We start from the raw sequence: 20,053 nt of genomic DNA, 5'->3' as shown, positions 1-20,053 counted from the left end.
AGGAAAGAGGAAAGGAATGGCAAGCATGAGAAACAGCATGTGCAAAGGCCTGAAGAAAGCCTGGCATGTTCAAGAGACAAGGAGCGATTTAGTAAGCCTGGAATATGAAGTGATCCAGGGGAGCAAAAAAATAAAGAGACATGACAGAGAGTTTTATAATTCCAGAGTTTAAAGAGGTTAGACTATCCTAAAAGTAATGCAGAATGACAGATGAGTAAGGGAGTGACAAGATCATATTTGTATTTTATAAAGCTCTCTTTGGGTTGAAAGAGTGGGGCAAGAACAGAGGAAAAGGTCAAGCTCATTAGAAGATTATTCCATTATCTAAAAAAAAGACAAGGAGCTGAACCAGGCAATGGAGTTAAGAACAGAAAGAAGTAGTCAAAAGTAGTCAGAATCAAGAGATATTTAAGGTAAAAGACGCAGGGCTTTACACATTAATGAATGATACCCAAGTTTTGGTTAAAGCAACTGAAGTGGCTAGGTTATTCTTCCACTAGTCAGCATTTAGAAGTACTTCCTATGTGCCAAAAACTATTTTATACTCTTACACATGTGAAATAACTTAACGCTTCCTAAATACTACCAAGTATCTTCCCTCACCCCACCTCTAAGCAGTTTGCAAGATTATACAGCCAGTGAGTGATAACAGTTTTTAAAGCCACCCCAGTCCAACTCCTCAGCCTGAACTTATATCTTCTAATAAATTAATTATATTATTCTGTTTTGTAGCCATAATGAAAAATCTGGGAGATTCACAATTTCAGAGAAAACTGACACAAGGAATTGTGTCTTACCAAATGATTAATTTCTAAAATCAGAGTGGTAATAAGCACAGGTTAAAAATTGCAAAAGTCAAAGTTGCCCTTGAAAACCCATGTATATCTTCTACAAAACATATTACATGTACTTTTGTACATATAACTCTATACAAAAAAGTCAATACACAAACATATAATGTATAATGCTCACACTCTGAAAAGCAACTGAGATCAAAGGAGGGAAGCAGATTTACATCTCCCATCTTAAAAATAGTAGAGAAATTAATGTGCATAAATCTGAATACCTGAATAAACTAAATTCTTTCCTTCCAAGACTTGTCCAAGCAAAAGGCACTCTGCCTGCCACTCAAACATTTTTTTTACACCAAAACTGTGATATTTCTCCAGAACTGCTTTAGGAAGTCCCCAATTTGCCAATAGCAGCTTGTCTACTTGGTCATCCAGATCTGTTTGCTTGCATACCCCTTTCAGGAAAAAAATAAACAATTAATATTTTAATTTAGTTCTAACATATAACCTTAGCAATTAGTCCTCCACTGTGTGTTGGAATTCTTATGTGTTGGAATGAAAACACATCCTGACTTCAAGAAGTTTATGAGAAATTGACCATGTTCAGAAAGGTAAGAGAAAACTGTTATTTGTATTTACTGGCTATAATATTTTTTTTTTCTTAAAAGCTCTGAACAAAAAAATTGTGTTAGGCACAATGGATAAGGCGTTTGGAATAGTGGTGCTCCTCACCGGAGATATGTAATCATTACAAAGCTAAGTTGAAGAAGTTTCTATTAAGTTTTAGTGTTATAACCACTGCCCAAAAACAATGAAGAATTGGGTTAATGTTCAACTGGCACCCAACCCAATCTGAGAAAACTCTACAAATCCCTTCCAGCCTTCCCCTGGGCTCCAAACTGCCAGCGCCATACCCCCGACCGACAAGATGGTATAAGGATCTGCAAGGAGAAATTAGCACTCTAGGAGCAAACCCTCCCTCAGGTGAAGGGGTTTAAACGGCCAACCAGGAGGCTGTTTCTGCAAAGATCTAAAAACCCTGAAGTCACTTGAACTTGAGTACCGCGCGGTCAGTGAAAGCATGCCTATGTCTGAACAGAAAGTGACCACAGCACCAGGCCCGAGTCACAAACGGAGGAGTGCGGAATTCCAGTGATTGTGCCAACAAGCAAGCTCCACGCAGCGAGGACATCGTCCGGCATGTGATCTGGCGAAACTAGCCACGTGTCCCGTGGCCCCCAGGGTGCACAAGAGTACCTGCACCTGCGGCCTTCAGGCTGCGTCCCAAGCCCGGGGGTGGACTCAGCACCGGCCCAGACAGGAGCTGGGGGCTGAAACCGCTGTAGCCGCCGCTTCCCGAGAATGAATCTGAATCTGATCGCCGCCGTTTTCCACTCCGATGAAGGAGATTCATTGCAGAGTCTCCTCGGTTGCTCAGGACAAGGCATCCTCCCAGCGCCCTACCATAGGGGAGAACTCCGGCCTGATGACAGATATAACTATCATCTTCCCGCCACCGTCTTCAAACTCAGACCTCCCAACCCATCCCGGAACCATAGAGTTTTCGGTGGAGAGAGTAATCCTAAAACCATAGAGTCAAGGGGGAAGGAGCGGCTTGCGTTGTAATCAGAGACTTCCGGCTTCCAGCCTCCTTCGTAATCAATGTGACAGAATCAGGGTGGAAGTAAAAGTAAAGGAGGATAACACCAGAATCTACATGTATAATGTAGTCAGACTGGCCTAAAAATATCGTTCTCTTTTCCATTTTTAGTTTGAATAAAAAGGGCTATGCTAACTTCATAAAATGAGTTGCCCGAAACAGGTTAGGGAAGTAGCTCTTAACATATTGGTCCTCTTTTGAACATTACACAAAGCATTATTCAAGAAAACCTAGGATTTCTAATAGAACATAATTTGCGCTTTCTTCCTATGCATGTGAGGAGGACAGGGACTAAGTCTGTACACAATTTCTATTTTAGCCATCATACAGTGAGGAATATGGGATCCGGAATTGGGGATTGCTGGACTACAGACCCCTTTGATAGCCGTGTGAACGCTGCAAGGATGGGGCGGTAAATGTACTTGAGGGACCTTTCTGAGCCAAGAGCCTATTAAGGAATCTGTGCTCTGTTCTATAACAAGGTGGAAGCAAATAGGTTCTGAACGTGAAGTGATGCCTGCTAATTACCTAGTTGCATAGTTCACTTCACCAAGCAAACCTAGTAGATCACAGTCCTGCTCTAAAAAGCCTGGGCTCTTCCAGAGTACTAAAAAACCTCAAAAGGGCTAGTCCAATTAAGAAGAAGAAAAAAGACTCTAATATGTTTGAGAAATAGCACACCAGACCTTCAGTTATCATAGGAAAACCTACCTTGTTTTTTAAAAAATTGCAATATACAAAAATTCCGCAAGGTGGAAACATTACTCCATGAAAGAACCGCTTTAGTCCTGCCTTCATTTCACCCAACTATTTATTAATGAGCATCATCTACTATTGAAGTAGGGACAGCCAAGGCAAGGCACTGAACATAGCAGGAAACAGTTTTATTTGGCTGCAGCCAGGTTCAGAGGGCACAGCTTTTGCTGTGATCAATCAATCCCCTGAACCCCGAGTTCAGGTAGTTTTAGAATTTTATACCCAGCATGTAAGGGGAGGGGCTCAGAAGGTCACAGTCTGCAGAAGTTCACATAAAAACAGTTTTTTTCTTTCACTCTTCTGGGCAAGTTAACCACTCAAGGACAACACCGGAGAAGGGGAGAGCTTCTTCTCCCCTTTCATTCCTCCCCCTGCCATTTGTTACCATGGAGCCCAATTGGTAACTTCTCTTAACTTAGAAATGTAGACATCTCTATGAAGCCCCAGCTCAAGGCCAGAGGCCTTGTTTGCTCATTTCTACAAACTACTATACTGGATACCTGTTTGTGAAAAACTAATAAGGGGGTGTCCAGCACCTGTAGTGCTGGTATCTTCCCGGCCAGTGGCCAAGTAAAACAGGGCAACACAAAAATAGGAAGTTTATCTACATTGAACTCTTGCAGAGACTCTTTTGCTGACAGTCCTAAAATCAGCCATGGTGAAGATTTCTGGAGAAGCCCAGTTAAGCCTTTTCTGTGGAGAAAGGGGGTGCCACTTCACTGTATGCTAGGCACTGGGTATGTGGCAGTGAACTGGTGTGAAATGCTTTCCGCTCTCAGAATGAAAGAGTAAAGAAGGAGACAGACAATGAACAAATAAATTAATAATTTTAGATTGTGACGTGTTCAGGGAGAAATAAAGTGCTATCGAAGAAATAAAAATTTCTTTGATAATGAGTGCTGTTTGAAATGAATGCTATAGAAGAAAAAAAATTCTTTGATAAAAATATCAAAGGAATCCTAACTTACATTATAGTTGTGATAGAGATTAGCAGTGCAGCTCAGGAGCCAGTCAGTCTAGGGTTTAAAGACTTAACTGTGTGATTTGGGACAACTTTCTTAGCCCCTTTATGCCTGCTTTCTGGTCTATATGATGGGAGTAATTATAATAACAACCTGTTTGGTTCTTGTGAGGACTGAATGTGTCACTGTATGTAAAGTGCTTAGAACAGGGATGGCATATAGTAAGTCCTATTCAGAGAAAATGATACTTAAGTGTTCTAATATAGTTTTCAATATATATAGCTGGGAAGATGGGAAAAGTAGAGGGTTACCTTTAATTTTCATCATTTCCTTTTCCTTTGTCTGTGTGGACTTTCACCTCTTAGAAAGTTTGCATGAATAATCAAGTGATTTTTCCATTGAAATTTCAGAGGTTATATGGAAAAATAAAAATTCACATAAACTATATTTATGAATTGACTAAAACAATTATTTATCAACTTTGAATAAATGGCTTATATGAGTGGCACTGATTCACAAAGGGCAAAAAAAGAAAGCTAGAAAATAAATGCAGTGGGAGTGGTGCTGGTTAGTCTTATGTGCTCAGGATAAAGGAGATGCTCGTTAAGAGGATTTTGTGTTTAAAGTCCAGTGTTTCTCAACTGAAAGAGGTCCAGTGGCTAAATATTAGGATCCCCTAAAGAGCTTTTAAAATATTCTACTCCTAACGATTCTGGCTTAATTAGTCTGGGTTAAAGCCCAGGTGCTAGTATGTCTTAAAAACTCCCCAGGTTTTCTAACATGCTTCTGGAATTGAGAACCACTGGTATAGCCCAGGGATAAGGCTGACTTGAATTCAGGTGACCTCAGTGAAAAAGTTTTCATCAATGGCTTAAATCTACAGGGGACCCTGAAGAAAGACCCAATTCTCCACAATGACGCAAAGAAGTAGAAATAGTTTACAGATGCTCCTTGACTTATGACTGGGAGGGGGTGTTCTGATAAACCCATTTTAAGTTGAAAATAAGTCAAAAACACATCTAATGCACCTAATCTACCCACCATCATAGCTCAGCGACACAGCACACTATAGGACATTAATTGCTTCTGCCTGGTGACTGCATCACTGACTGGAAGCCAAAGCTCACTAAAGCTGTCCAGCATCACATTGCAAAAGAGTATCTTACCAAATATTGCAGGCCCCAGATAAGATCAAAATTCAAAAGTTGAAATATGGCCTTTATTGATGCATGTTACTTTCATGCTGTTACAAAACAAAACAAAACAAAAAGGCAAATTGGGCCATATGTAACTGTTTTGAGAATTTTCTCTGTATTCATGGAGAGCCATAACATGAAGAGTGTTAGATTTTTTGTTCCAATTATCAATGTAGAAAACCTTTAGAAAAAGATGAGTAGGGAAGTCTACTGTATTTACTCATATTTTGTCTTTCTATGGTCTGTCTTCTTGCTTAATGGTCCAAGATTTTCTTTTAATGATTCCTTTCTGTTTAGTGAATTCCAGTTAGCCTTTGGTTTTTTAGTTGTTGTTTGTTTTTTGTTGTTGTTTTAGGTTAGATCTCCTATATTATGACCATGAGCCAAAGAAACTTCTATTTATTTAAATATTTAAATGATCGGGTCTATAGGGGTTTTTTTCTGCTTTTCTCTTCTTTCTTCCTTCCTTCCTTTCTTTCTTTCCGTATTTATTTTGTCACTGGAGATAAAACCCAGGGGTGCTCTACCACTGAACTACATCCTCAGCCCTTTTATTTTTGTTCTGAGACAGGGTCTCACCAAGTTTCCTAGTGTGACCTCTAACTTGCGATCCTCCAGCCTTAGTCCCCTGAGTAGATGGGATTACAGACATGCACCACCATGGCTGGCTGAGGTATTTTGTTATAATAAGGTACTGACACCCTCTTTCTATATTCTTGGGAGAATTCAAGGAACCAATCTTGAAAGAGTGATATGAAAAGTCATTTTATTCACCTTTTAATGCTTGACATGTCAATCGCAAACTCTGGAGGAATGGAGTGTATATTGATGGTTGTGGATGAGCCAGAGCAGGAGCAGCCAAGAAAGTGCAGGAAGCCCAGTGACAAGCTGTTAGGTCTGTAGTCATCCAGGACAGAGAAGCTGGCTTGAATCAGGATGTTTGCTTTTAGCTTAGTTTATGGTACTTGATAAGCTTTGGTTTTGAGGTTCTGTGTTAATACATCAATATTTCTGATCATGCTTTTATAACTTTTGTATTTTTGTGAAAGATAAAAAGGAAGAGATTAATAAGAGTTCAATGAAGCTATTTTGAAAAAAAAATCTTCTAGAGAAAAACTGAGAAAGATTAAGGGATTTGACAAAATTGAGATATCAAAAGAAAAATTCAAAAAGAAACAGAAATTCCAAGAAAAAGAGGGAGCAAGTGTGTGACAGAAAAGAAATCGTATAAACACAATGAGTAAAAGAGGCCATTAAAAAGAGATAAGACTAACCTAAGTCAACAGAGATAGATGTATATTTTGATAAAAATGTTAAGAATCAGAGATTTGAGAGACTGAGACATTATCTAAGATGGGGAGGGCGGGTGCAGAGAGAAAGATTGAGGGGTTTGGCATGAGTGAGAGAGAGAGATTGAGGGGTTTGGCATGGAGCTTGGTGGTAGAGTGCTTGCCTCACATGGGAGATGCCATAGGTTCCACCCTAGCACCAAAAATAAAGAAAAGAGAGACATTGAGAATATAGTGGGTCACTCACTATGAGAGCGATAAATTTAAAATATGAGTTTTGAAAGAGCTTCAGAGAGAGGAAGGGAGATAAAGGACAAATAGAGAAGAGAAGGAAAGAGGATGGAGAAGACAGGTAAAGAGGAATATAACAGGTTGACAGATGAAACAGAAGTTAATGGGCACAGAAAACAAGAGACACTAAAAAAGAGAGGGAGAAACTGAGAGGAAATGGAGATTTTAAGAGAGATGTTGAAATATGGTGTGAGATTTCTCTGTACTGTGTTTACTCTGGAATGCCTGACAACCATCATCCCTTTTCCTGGATTGAGTCTTTAATGCCTACATCTTTTCTTTAATATTATCCATAGCTTCACATTCTGCTTTTCTTTGAGTTCATTTCTCACTCTTGGCACATGGTGAATCTCCTCCTCCTCCTTCTTCTTCTTTTTTTGTAGGATGCAGAGCATGATTCTGGTCTTTGTTTCTAGATCTTGTAGTTTAATGTAAGACTTGTATCCTCTGGGCTAGCTGACAGGAGCAGAAAGGGCCTGGGTCAGAGTCCCCTCTCTAGTCCAAACAGACCTTGGCCTGGTCTGTTGTCATTATCATAGCTGATGTCAAAACTGAAGTCATTATAGCTTGAAGTCAGAGTCAAGTCCATTATAGTCATAACTGACTGCCCCCTTCAGCCCTAGAATAGTATTTATTACTTCATAAATAATTGCATCAACATTCAATAAGAATGAATGAATCTATGATTGAGTAAGATTTCAGTCAGTTTGAATGTTCAACATCTCTAGCAATAGAGAAATGCAAATTAAAACTACACCAAGAATCTGTCTCACCCTAGACAGAATGGCAATTATCAAGAATACAAGTTACAATAAATATTGGCGAGGATGTAGGGAAAAGGTACACTCATACATTGCTAATGAGACTGCAAACTGGCACTCTGGAAAGCAGTATGGATATTGCTCAGAAAACTTGGAATGGAACCACCATTTGTCCCAGTTAATTCACTCCTCCATATATACCCCAAAGACTTAAAATCAGCATACTACAGGGACACAGCCACATCAATGTTTATAGCAGTTCAGTTCACAATAGCTAAGCTATGGAACTAACCTAGGTGCCCTTCAATAGATGATAAAGAAACAGATGGAAAAGAAAATGTAGTACATATACACAATGGAATGTTACTCAGCCATAAAAAAAAAAAAAAAGAATGACTATGAATCTTGCCAGTAAATGGATGGATTTGGAGACTATCATGCTAAGTGAAATAAGCCAATCCCAGAAAACCAAAGGCCAGATGTTCTCTCTGATATGCAGATGCTAACATGCGAAAAGGAGTTAGGGTGGGGGGTAGAAGTTCAGTGGATTAGACAAAGGGAAATGAAGAGAAGGAATAGAGGATGGGGATAAGAAAGACAGTATAATGAATCAGATATAACTTTCCTATGTTCATATATGAATACATAGCCAGTGAAACTCCATATCATGTACTCCACATCCCTTAAGAATAGGATCCTAATGAGAATAAGTTATACTCCATTCTGTATATGTCAAAATACACTATACTGTCATGTAATCCTAAAAACAAATTTAAAAACTAAAAAAAAAAAAATTAGTCAATTTGAGGAACACCTTGGCAAGGACGGGTAGGCAAAGAATTACAGAGAGAAAATAATTAAAGACTAAAAAATAAAAGCATCAGCCAAAATGATAAAATGTACATACCAGACTCTCTGCACTATAGCTAAATAAGTTGAAACTCAGAAAGTTACAGAGATGATAGCAGTTGAGAAATATGAAGAATAGAATAAGAATGATATAAATTTAATGTAAATCCCAGAAGAAGTCATTAGAATGAAAAAAAAATCACAACATTCAAGAAAAACGTGGCTTAGAAATGTCCATAATTGAATTGGCACTTCAGCTGTGCTCAGGGGTCCTAGTACACAGCAATCAAGGCTATTATGTCCTATAACAGAGGGGTTGTCATCGCTCTGAATGGGAAGAACTGTGTGTCCATGCTGCAGACAGGCACTTCAGAATCCAGGTGCAGATGGTGACCACGGACTTCCAGTGGATCTCTTCTATGGGTGACCAGCTGTACATTGGCATGGTGAAGCTCACCACAGACATCTAGACAGTTGCCCAGCACCTCAAGTTCTGGCTGAACCTGTATGAGTTGAAGAAAGGTCAGCAGATTAAGCCTTATACCCTCATGAGCATGATCGCCACCCTCTTCTATGAGAAACAGTTTGGGCCCTACTACACATTGCCTGTTTTCGCTGGGTTGTACCTGAAGACCTTTAAGCCCTTCATTTGCTCTCTAGACCTCATTGGCTGCCCGATGGTAAACGATCCATGGTGACCTACGACTTTGTAGTTAGTGGCACCTGTGCTGAACAAATGTACGGGATGTGCGAGTCCCTCTGGGAGCCCAACAAGGCTCCAAAACACCTGTTTTTGTTTGTTTGTTTGTTCTGGTTTTTTTGCTTTTTTGAAAAATACTTTTAGTTGCCAATGGACCTTTATTTTATTTGTTTATATGTGGTGCTGAGAATCAAACCAAGTGCCTCACACATGCTAGGCAAGCTCTTTACAACTGAGCTACAGCCCCAACCTCCNAAAATAGCCTTTCTTTTCATTAAAAAAAGGAGGGAGAAGGGGGAGGGGGAGGGGAGGGGGGAGGGGAAGGGGGAGGGGAGGGGAAATGTCCATACTTGAAGAAATTCAAGAGCATTTAGAATGAAGACTTAAAACGAAACACAGAGAAGATAAATAAAGACAATTATTACCTGGACATTTTTGGAAGACTGGAAAGCATAAAAATTTTGAAAACAACTGAAATGTAAAGAAAGATTGCCTACAAAGGAATAAAAGTTCAACTGTTAGCAGACTTCTAACATAAGTGAATTCTATACTCACCTAACCCAATTAGCAAGAATGACAATGTAATAAACATAATTTTAGGCAAAGAAAGTTTGAGAATATTTATAATAAAGAGACCAACTCTAGGGGCTGGGGTAGAATGCTTGCCTAGCACATGTGTGAGGCACTGGGTTCAATCCTCAGCAACACATAAAAATAAATAAAGATATCGTGTGTCCATTGACAAATTAAAAATTATTTTTTTTTAAAAAAGACCAACTCTAAAAGAACTACTTAAGAATCTATGTCATTAATAATAAAACAGTGCCCAAAAGATAAAGGGGGGTGAAAGAAGAGATGATGGCACAGAACTTGATAAAAATATGAGTAAATCTAAATAAATATTTATGACAATAATAATAACTACTTTTAGGAACATAAAAGCAATTTTGATCTAAAATAATTTGCAAAAATTGCTTGAACGACTGAATTTTAATAAAAATTCATTGTCAAAAATCTAAAGAACATTTTATGGTTTGGTAGAATTATAAAGAAACTGAGTTTTTAATTTTAAAAACCAAAGCTGGGTATGGTAGCACCTACCTAGGGACTTGTGAGCCTGAAGCAAGAGGGTTACAAGTTTGAGGCCAGCCTAGGCAATTTAACAAGACCCTGTCACAAAAATTAAAAAATGTTAAAAGGCTGAAGATGTAGCTCAGTGATAAAATGCCCCTGGGTTCAACCCCCAGTACCATGATAAATAAATAAAGAAACAAACAAATGACCAACTCAAGTATGTATGCTTAAAAAAAAAGTAACTTTTAACACTTGCATATAACGTATACACTATTGTGCAGGAGAGAGAAAATAAAGTACAACCATTCCGAGAGAAGACTGGAAAAGCTAAAATGAACACATACAGAGAGAAAGATGGTACAAATTAAGGAGGTAGAAATAAATCTAAATATAACACTATTATCCTATCAAACACTGATGGATTAAATCCATATTAAAATTTTCTGATTAGATTGCTGTCTTCCAGAGACACACCTAAGACTTTAAACAACACAGGTGTAAAAGTGAAGACGAGATTGTATTGAAAGAACACAGCCACATCAATGTTTATAGCAGCACAATTCACAATAGCTAAACTGTGGAGCCAACCTAGATGTCCTTCAGTGGATGAATGAATAATAAAAAAAAAAATGTGGCATATATACACAGTGGAATTTTACTCAGCAATAAAAGAGAATAAAATCATGGCATTTGCAGGTAAATGGATGGCACTGGAGAAGATAATGCTAAGTGAAGTTAGCCAATCCCCAAAGAACAAATGCAGAATGTTTTCTTTGATATAAGGAGGCTGACTCATAGTGGGTAGGGAGGGGGAGCATGGAAGGATTAGATGAATTCTAGATAGGGAGAGGTAGGGAGGGGTCAGGGGATTAGCAAGGATGGTGGAATGTGATAGACATCATTATCCAAAGTACATGTATGAAGACACGAATTGGGTGTCAACATCCTTTGTATACAGAGATATGAAAAAATTGTGGTATATATATGTAATAAGAATTGCAATGCATTTCTGCTGTCATTTTTAAAAAATCAATAGTAAACAAACAAATAAATAAATAAATGATAAAAAAAAAAAAAAAAGAACACAGGAGCCAGATTGAAGAGTGGTCCAAGGTAGGAAGCATAAATACAAAAAGAATATTGACTGTTATTCCCAGCCACAATTGCTCTAGACTCTAAACATACTTTATTAAATGAATAAATAAAGGGAGGTAGGTCAAAATGGATAGAGGAAGGGACATCAAGTGTGTCTGAGTGGTGTTGCTGGAGCAGTCTGAGTGTGTCAAAAATTACATTTCAATGGTCTCTCACCATGAGGGCACACTAAAGAACATGCATTTCCAGAGAGAGGCACACCTAGAAGGTCTGCAAATGAGTACTGGAGGGGGATTGTGTTAAGTAAGCGGGGATGGTAGAAGGAGGGGAGGGAGCCAGAAGGTGGGGCTTAAGTGGTCTAACTGGATTCCAAAGTCCAAGAAACAAATTAAAGGATGCAAATCACCTCCACTCACTTTGAAGGGAGTTAAAAGAGATGGGGTGGGGTAGTAGGCTGAGGACAGAAGAAGCACAGGTCTGATCATGGGGTGAAAATTGGAGAATGAGAGACTACTGTTACCCCAGCTACTGTACAGGGCTCCCCAAAGTTCCTAGTCTGTGCTAGTCTGGCCTACACCATCGTGGCAACTGTCAGTGTGTGTTTTGTTCTTTGCAGATTTATCAGACTTGGAGGACCATCCACTTGTGGGGGGAGGCAGGCAGTAACCATTTGAGTAAATGAGGCCTCCCGCTGTCATTTCTGGCTGGTTGCACCCAGCACCTTGATGGGGAAAACGCTTAAGTCCAGCTTGAGCTGGGGCCTTTTGTTTCATGTGCTAGTTTTAGCTGCATACTCTCAAAGTTCTTCCTGGGAAGTGGCAGGCATTTACTTGTGTTTTCAGGAGGCAGTAAGACCTGATTCATTTCCTATTCCACTCCTCCACTGTTGGAAACTTTAAGAATTTACGTCTCCCCTGGGCGTAGTGGCACAGGACTGTAATCCCAGCAACTCTGGAGGCTATGACAGGAAGATTGCAAGTTCAAGGCCTGTTATGCTTGAATTCGGGACCCCCAAAAGACCACCAGAGACCAAGATGGATGTAAACAGCAAACAGGTGTTTATTGCGAGCTAGCTCGGTCACCCTCACCCCTGTCTGAATGAGAACTAATTTAGAAGTGGCAAGTATTCTAGGTCATAACGCATTTATCCAACAGACTCAATGTGCAGTGGGTAGGGGCATACCGAGAGCATCCTTTTAAAGCCTCACTACTCTAAGTCTTTATCTGCCAATCAGTAATATCAGCATCCCCCGGGAACTTGTTAAGAATGCAGACTCTCAAGCACCCCCCCACCTCAGAATCTATAATTTAGCAAGATTTATGACTTGTTTATATACTGATTAAATTTTCAGATATGGAACTTAGTGAAGAGACTCAAGACAGGGGTTAATCTTGTCCTGGTCAGAGAACAAGGCTGCCAGGTCCTATAAGGCTCTCTAGGCCAGGATCAGTGAGGTTGTGAAATAGATTCCACTTCCTTTGAGTGTCATGGAAAGGTTACATAGTTTGAATTACTTTTCTAAGCATTAGTAGATTCCATCCATTGAGTATTACATTGCATCAGACTTTGTGATTTATGGATAGGATCTCAGTGAACCTCATTTTCCTGGTTTTGATAGTGTGCACAGTTATGCAAATGTTACCATTGGAAGAGGCTGGGTGAAGAGGATACAGGACTTCCCCGTGCTTTATTTTTTTACAGATTCCATGAATCTGTAACTACTTCAAAATTAAAGGTGAACTAAACCACTAGATAATGTGATAATTTTTGCGTTCAGTACTCATAGACATTTCAAATAAACTAAGAAAACAAATTTATTTCACCAGATATTTACCATATCTGAAGTTCTTGAAGTTCTAATTGTCTAATTGTCTCTCTTATGTAATATTGTTTAGCCTGAAGAACTTCCTTTAACATTCTACAGTACAGAACTACTGACCATGAATTCTTACAGTTCTGAGAATGTCTTCATTTTACCTTCTTCCTTTTTTACTACTGAGCTACATCCCCAACACATTTTTATTTTGGCACGGGGTCTTGCTAAATTGCTGAGGCTGGCCTTGAACTTAAGGGCCACCTGCCTCCAAAGTTGCTGAGATTACAGGTGTGTAACACACCTGTTTTTACCTTCATTCTTGAATGATATTGTCCCTGGATACAAAATTCTGAGTTGACAGCTCTCTTTCTTCAGTCCTTTAAAGATTCTGTTCCACCTTTGTTTCTGATGAGAAATCCATGGTCTCTGGTTCTCATCTCACTTTTCCTCTTTTCATTATTAGGTTATATTATATATAAAATATATATAAAATATTTTAACACCCATCCTAACTCTGAGCCATAAAGATAATTCATATGTAATGATTTTGGACAAATACGTCTGGAGTATTTCTCTGATGATAAAATATGAAGCAATGGAGATCTCCCTTGCCTGAGGTCATAGAGAAAACACAGACCAATTAAAACATGGACAAAGGACTTGAATAGGTACTTTACCATTGCTTTCCAGTGACAGAATGACCTCATTAGTATCCCCTTTCTCATTTAGGCTGCTTGCCTCAGATTTCAGAAAGCCTGATGTTCAGAATGACCCTGTTGGACATAATGACCCTGATGGCCAGAACTGTTTATCAACATAAATGATTCCAACTGGAACCACAGGCTCCAGCTAGTGTCAGTTGAGTATACCTGGCCTTTGACCTCCTTCCCCCGTCCTTCCCCTTCCCATGGGGCCTTTTCTTTAGTTACTGATTGTTGTGTCTCATTTCCAGAAATCTATTCAAAATCTTCCCATCATAAAAGAGGAAATTTTAAATTTCAAATCAATATTGGGCCATGATTGATTCAATTGTTAAATAAGCTGAGAACACAAAATATAGAGCAAGTGAGAATGTTTTTCTGGGTGAGAATGTCAAAGGATAGGGAGGCGGAAATAGAAATACTTCCCTTTCCAAGGTAAGAATACTGTAGTGCAATATAGTGGAAAAAATGGCAAAAAGGAAGCTCATTATGTATAGTAGTGGTGTCTACATGTATACAGACATTTATTTATATAAGTTAGATTCTGCTGAATTATTCTGAAATATGTATTCATTATTAAATAATGAACTCTAGAGATTCAGATGTGTTTGTACATGTTTTCTTCTAAGAGTTTTATAGTTTTAACACATTTAGGTCTTTAATACATCTTGAGTTGAATTTTATAGATGGTAAGGTAAAGATCCTACTTCATTCTTTTGCATGTAGATATGGCCAAATGAGTTTATGCAAGGATGCCAGGATGATTTTATGGGAAAGGTTCTGGGAACAAAGGTTCTGGGAAAACTGAGAACACACATGCAAAACAATGAAGTTGGATCTTTACCTTTACCATATATAAAAATTAGCTCAAGATATGTTACAGTGACTAGTGTAACTCCACATCATGGGAGTTACAAGAATGCGAAGTTATACTCCATGTATTCATAATATGTCAAAATACATTCTACTGTCATGTATAACTAAAAAGAAAAAATAAGAAAAATTTTTAAAAGAAAATAAAAACAATGTGTTAAATACCTAAATGTAAGTGCTAAAGCTATAAAACTCTTGGACGAAAACATAGGGGAAGAGGTTTATGAAATTGGATTTGACAATGAGTTCTTAGATATGACATCAAAAACATAGGCAACAAAGTAAAAACAGGTAAGTTGGACTATGTTAAAATTTAAAATTTCTGTGCATCAAACGACAAAATCAGCAGAGTGAAATGATAACCTATGAGTTATGAGAAAAATATTTGCAATATGTCTGATAAGATGTTAATATCCACAATATGTAAAGAACTCCTGCAAACTTTTTTTTTAGTTTTATTGATTTTATTTTTTTAAAAATATGTGACAGGGGAATACATTACAGTTCTTATTACACATATAGAGTACAATTTTTCATATCTTTGTATATAGAGTATGTTCAATCAATTCATGCCTTTATACATGTACTTTTGTTTGCATTACAATTCTTATTACACATATATAGACAATTTTTCATATCTGTTTATATATAAAGTATGTTGACACTCAATTTGAATCTTCATACATGTACTTTGGGTAAGGATGTTCATTACATTCCACCATCCTTGCTAATCCCCTTCCCCCTCCCTATCCCTCCCTATCTAGAATTCATCTAATCCTCCCATGCTCCTCCTCCCTACCCCTCTGTGAGTCAGCTTCCTTATATCAGAGAAAACATTCTGCATTTGTTTTTTGGGGGATTGGCTAACTTCACTTAGCATTATCTTCTCCAACACCACCCATTTACCTATGAATGCCATGATTTTATTCTTTTAATGTGAGTAAAATTCCATTGTGTATATATGCCACATTTTTTTTTATCCATTCATCCACTGAAGGACATCGAGGTGTGCTTCACAGTTTAGCTATTGTGAATTGTGCTGCCATAAACATTGATGTGGCTGTATCCCTATAGTATGCTGTTTTTAAGTCCTTTGGGTATAGTCCGAGGAGAGGGATAGTTGGGTCAAATGGTAGTTCCATTCCCAGATTTCCAAGGAATCTCCATACTGCTTTCCATATTGGCTGTACCAATTTGCAGTCCCACCAGCAGTGTATGAGTGTACCTTTTTCCCCACATCCTCTCCAACACTTATTGTTGTTTATATGCATAATAGCTGCCATTCTGACATGAGTAAGATGAAATCTTAGAGTAGTTTTGATTTGCATTTCTCTGATTGCTAGAGATGATGAGCATTTTTTCATATATTTGTTGATTGATTGTATATCCTCTTCTGAGAAGTATTTGTTCACTTCCTGCAAACTTAACAATAAAAATCCAATTTAAAAAATGGACAAAGGACTTGAATAGGTACTTTACCAAAAAAGATATACAAATGGACAACAAATACATGAGAAGATGCTCAGCATCATTAATCATTAGGAAAATGCAGATTAAAACTACAGTGAGTCCCGCAGGCCCAGGGTCGGTGGCAACAGTGCCCACCCAGGGACCTTTGAGGAGTCAGGGGTGGGGCAGGGCTGGGGTTCTCAGGGCCCAGCATTTCTTGTATGAGTTGCCGCCCTGGGTCATGTGCTGCTTCTACAAAGTGATGGACGCCCTGGAACCCACTGACTGGTGCCAGTTTGTGGCACTAATCGTAGGCTACCAGATGAAGCTGTGGCAGGGCGAGGGCTCTGACAGTTCACAGCCAACGTCCTGCGGCCCTGGATCAACCACAAGGTGCGTGTGGCCAACCTTGCGCACATTCTCATGCACCTGTAATTGCTGCGCGTGAGGGGGACATCATCACGTTTTGGCACCCTCCCCACCCAACTACCTACCACCTACCACCCCTGCACCTTCCACCTTCCATCCCCCGACCTTCCACCTCCCATTCCCCCACCAGCGCCACTACCCCAATGTCCAGCAACAACTCTGAACCCTGTAAGACCAGGGCCTGGAGTCCCCGAGGTTGCAGTCCTCAGCTTCCACATTCCCCGCCCCCCCCCAGCTTTTCCAGGCTCCCGGATTCATTCAGGTCCTGAGTTCTGCCCTATTCCAAGCCCTGCTACTGTCCAGCCACCACTGCCATCTCCAACCCCTTCCTCTACCAAGCCAAGCCCAAAGAGCCCAGTGTCCCTACTGCAGGGGGTCCACCCTCCCCATTCTGCTGGCCCCTGTGTGAGATTTCCCAGGACACCTGCAACTTCTTCCAGGAGCTCAGGATGGGGGAAGGCACTTTGGGTGTGTGTACCAGGCCGTGCTAAGGAATACCATGTATGCCATGAAGAGGCTGAAGGAGTCTGACCTAGAGTGGACTGTGGGAAAGCAGAACTTACTGAGATGAAGCAGCTGTGGAGCTTTGATCACCCAAATAGTGTGTGGACTTCGCTGGCTTCTGTGCTGAGAGCAGCTTCTAAGGCCTTGTCTATGAGTTCCTGCCCAATGGCTCCCTAGAAGACCGTTTCCACTTCCAAACTGACACCTTCCCTCCTCTCTCCTGGCCTCAGCAACTAGACATCCTACTGGGCACGACCCAGGGCCATTCAGTTTTTACATTAGGATAGCCACAGCTTCATCCACAGAGACATCAAGAGTTCTAATGTCCTTCTGGATGAGAGACTGATGCCTAAGCTGGGAGACTTTGGCCTGGCCCCTTTCAGTCACTTTGCAGGGGCCAGCCCTGGCCAGGGCAGTGCCTGGCCCGGACACACACTGTTTGAGGCACCCTGACTTACCTGCCCTAGTAGTACATCAAGACAGCCAGCTGGTTGTGGACACTGACACCTTCAGCTGTGGAGTGGTAGTGCTGGAGACCCTGGCTGGCCAGAGGGCTGACTGTAAGGACACGTGGAGCTCTGTGAGGACACATGGAGCAAGGAACAAGTATCTGAAAGACTTGGTTGAAGACAAGGCCAAGGAGGCTGGAGTGGCCCTAAAAGCACCCAGACCACCCTCAAAGGAGGTGTAGCCACAGATGCATAGCTTACTCATATCACTGCCCAGATTTATAAGAAGCACCTGGACCCCAAGCCTGGGTCATGCCTGTCCCAGCTGGTCCTGGCCCTGGGTCAGCTGGTTTGCTGTGGATGCACCTCCCAGCCAAGAGGAGTCCCTCCAACCCATGGCCAGAGGGCATACAAGAGGCTGGAAAAGCAGCTGGCAGCAGTTGCATGGCCTCCTTGGGAGACAGAAGCTGCCAACCCTAGCCCTCCTTGCGCACAGGAGAACTCCTATGTGTCTACCATGGCAGTGCCCAGAGTGGAGGTGTCTCATGGCAACCCCTGGCAATGCTGCCATAAGCCCCAGCCCAGGCTGCCCAGAGCTCCTGAAAAGCCCCAGTCAGCCTGATAAGAGTGTATCTGACTTCTCTGCTGCCTTGCACTCCTGGCACTTAACCCCAAGCTGCCCCCCAGGTCCGGCACCCCTCAAAGAGGCTGGCTGGACTCAGGGGGCAGTGCTGGAGAGTGAAGCTGGGGGAATAGCCCGGGCCTTTGGCCCACATCCATGGAAGGATTGCCCCTGGGCAATCCAACTCTGCTCCATCATCATCATCGGAGCCACTGCAGATCATCATCAACCCAGCCTGACAGAAATGGCTCAGAAGCTGGCCCAGTATGAGGTTGGGGTCCTGGACAACCTGCAGCTGCTGTCATCAAGCTCTGTCCCAGGCTTGGACCTGGAACAAGAGGGTGACGAATTTCAGAGCTGAGTTGTTCACCTGAGCAGATCCCCAGACCCAGAAATCAAAGTTCTCATGGTTGGAAGTTCTTATTGCACATGACCCTCTCAGCAGCTTGCAGACAGCTGGGGTGGGGACCTGTCCTGGCAGGGAAGAGTGGGTGGTGGCCCCTGCAGCTCAAGGGGGTGCAGGCACAGGCAGAGCCAGTCAGAAGGGCTGCTAGAAGCCACTGATAGGGCAAGATATCTCAGAGTCCTTCCTTCAGCCCATCACTTGAGGGCAACAAGAAGATTTCATCTAAGGGATGGGCTGGTGCATGTTAGAAAGCTGCCGAACAGGCTGGTGGCAGGAGTGGGGCTGCTGGTGCAGTGGGAGCTGGCTCTCCTGAGAGCTAGGCAAGCAGCCCAGATCTGCAGCAGCCCTTAACCCATCTGTGGATTTCCCCAAAACTCTGAGGAAAAGCAGCCAGTCTGCACAACAGAGCATGTGAGGCCTGGGGCCCTCCCAGCCACTGGTAATTTGGAAAGAATGGCTATCTTGTGGTCCACTCCACTAGCAAGAACAGAGTTCTAAAATCCCAGCGAGTCAGGCAGTGCCCCTGCCTAGAGCTTGTATCCAAAGTCTTTACTTGAGACCCATTAGCTAGTTTAATGTGACCACCTGCTAGCCAGACTATCCCTAGGCAGATGGGCTCCAATCCCAATCAGACTCCAGAGGCCAAAGACTCAGCCTCAGGCCCAGGCACTGGTGGTGGCCGAGGGCTGCTACCCAAGGTCTGATATGATGAGATACTACTTCATGCCCATTAAGTTGGCAGCTACCAAAGAAACAGAAAATAACAAGTGTTGGGGGAAGATGTGAAGAAATTAGAATTTAAAAAAAAAAACATTTATTTTAATGTGGTGCTGAGGATCAAACCTCACATGTGCTAGGTGAGCACTCTACCACTGCGCCACAATCCCAGCCCACCTGTGGGAATGTTAAATGGTGCAGCTGCTTTAAACAACAATATGATGGTACCCTACAAATTAAAAATAAAATTACAGGGCTGGGGTTGTAGCTCAGTGGTAGAGCACTTGTTTAGCATATGTGAGGCACTGGGTTCGATTCTCAACACCACATATAAATAAAATAAAGGTATATTGATAACTAAAAATATATATAAAATTACCACATGATCCTGCCATTCCACTTCTAAGCATGTACCCAAAAGAAATACAGTCAGGGTCTCAAAGAGTTATTTGTAGATCCTATAGTTCATAGTACATAAGGGTCCATTGACAGATGAATGGATGAACAAATAAGATATATACATATAAGGTGATATTATTCACTCTTAGGACAGAAATTTTGGCACAATGTAGAGGAACTATGAGAACATACTAAGTGAAATAAGCCATTCACAAAAAGGACAAGCATTGTTTGCCAAGGGCTTTGAGGAGATGGGAGTGCAG

The 20,053-nt window shown here is 41.0% G+C and overlaps 1 protein-coding gene and 2 pseudogenes across 2 annotated transcripts in view; 2 read left to right on the top strand and 1 right to left on the bottom strand.

Moving 5' to 3' along the window:
* Window positions 1–2,334, bottom strand: part of Polq (DNA polymerase theta) — a 107,082-nt gene extending 104,748 nt beyond the window's left edge. Inside the window, exons 1-2 of one of the 2 annotated variants that reach the window (XM_015486728.2) lie at window positions 2,049–2,334; window positions 1,067–1,246 (exon numbers count right to left, since the gene is read on the bottom strand). In XM_015486728.2, the coding sequence (XP_015342214.1) occupies window positions 1,067–1,246; window positions 2,049–2,205 (337 nt within the window). In that variant the 5' untranslated portion in view covers window positions 2,206–2,334. Of the gene's footprint in view, window positions 1–1,066; window positions 1,247–1,854 lie in introns of both variants that reach the window. The other variant, XM_048793941.1, reaches the window with a different exon arrangement.
* LOC107143114 lies at window positions 2,278–14,061 on the top strand (annotated as a pseudogene).
* Window positions 14,062–16,361: 2,300 nt separating this feature from the next.
* Window positions 16,362–19,443, top strand: LOC107143113 (annotated as a pseudogene).
* The last annotated feature ends 610 nt before the right edge of the window (window positions 19,444–20,053 follow it).

This window comes from Marmota marmota, unplaced genomic scaffold (assembly GCF_001458135.2).
Source record: "Marmota marmota marmota unplaced genomic scaffold, marMar, whole genome shotgun sequence".
NCBI classification, from domain to species: domain Eukaryota; kingdom Metazoa; phylum Chordata; class Mammalia; order Rodentia; family Sciuridae; genus Marmota; species Marmota marmota.
The sequence above is the reverse complement of the archived record's forward strand: the minus strand, read 5'-3'. Positions and strand labels throughout refer to the sequence as shown.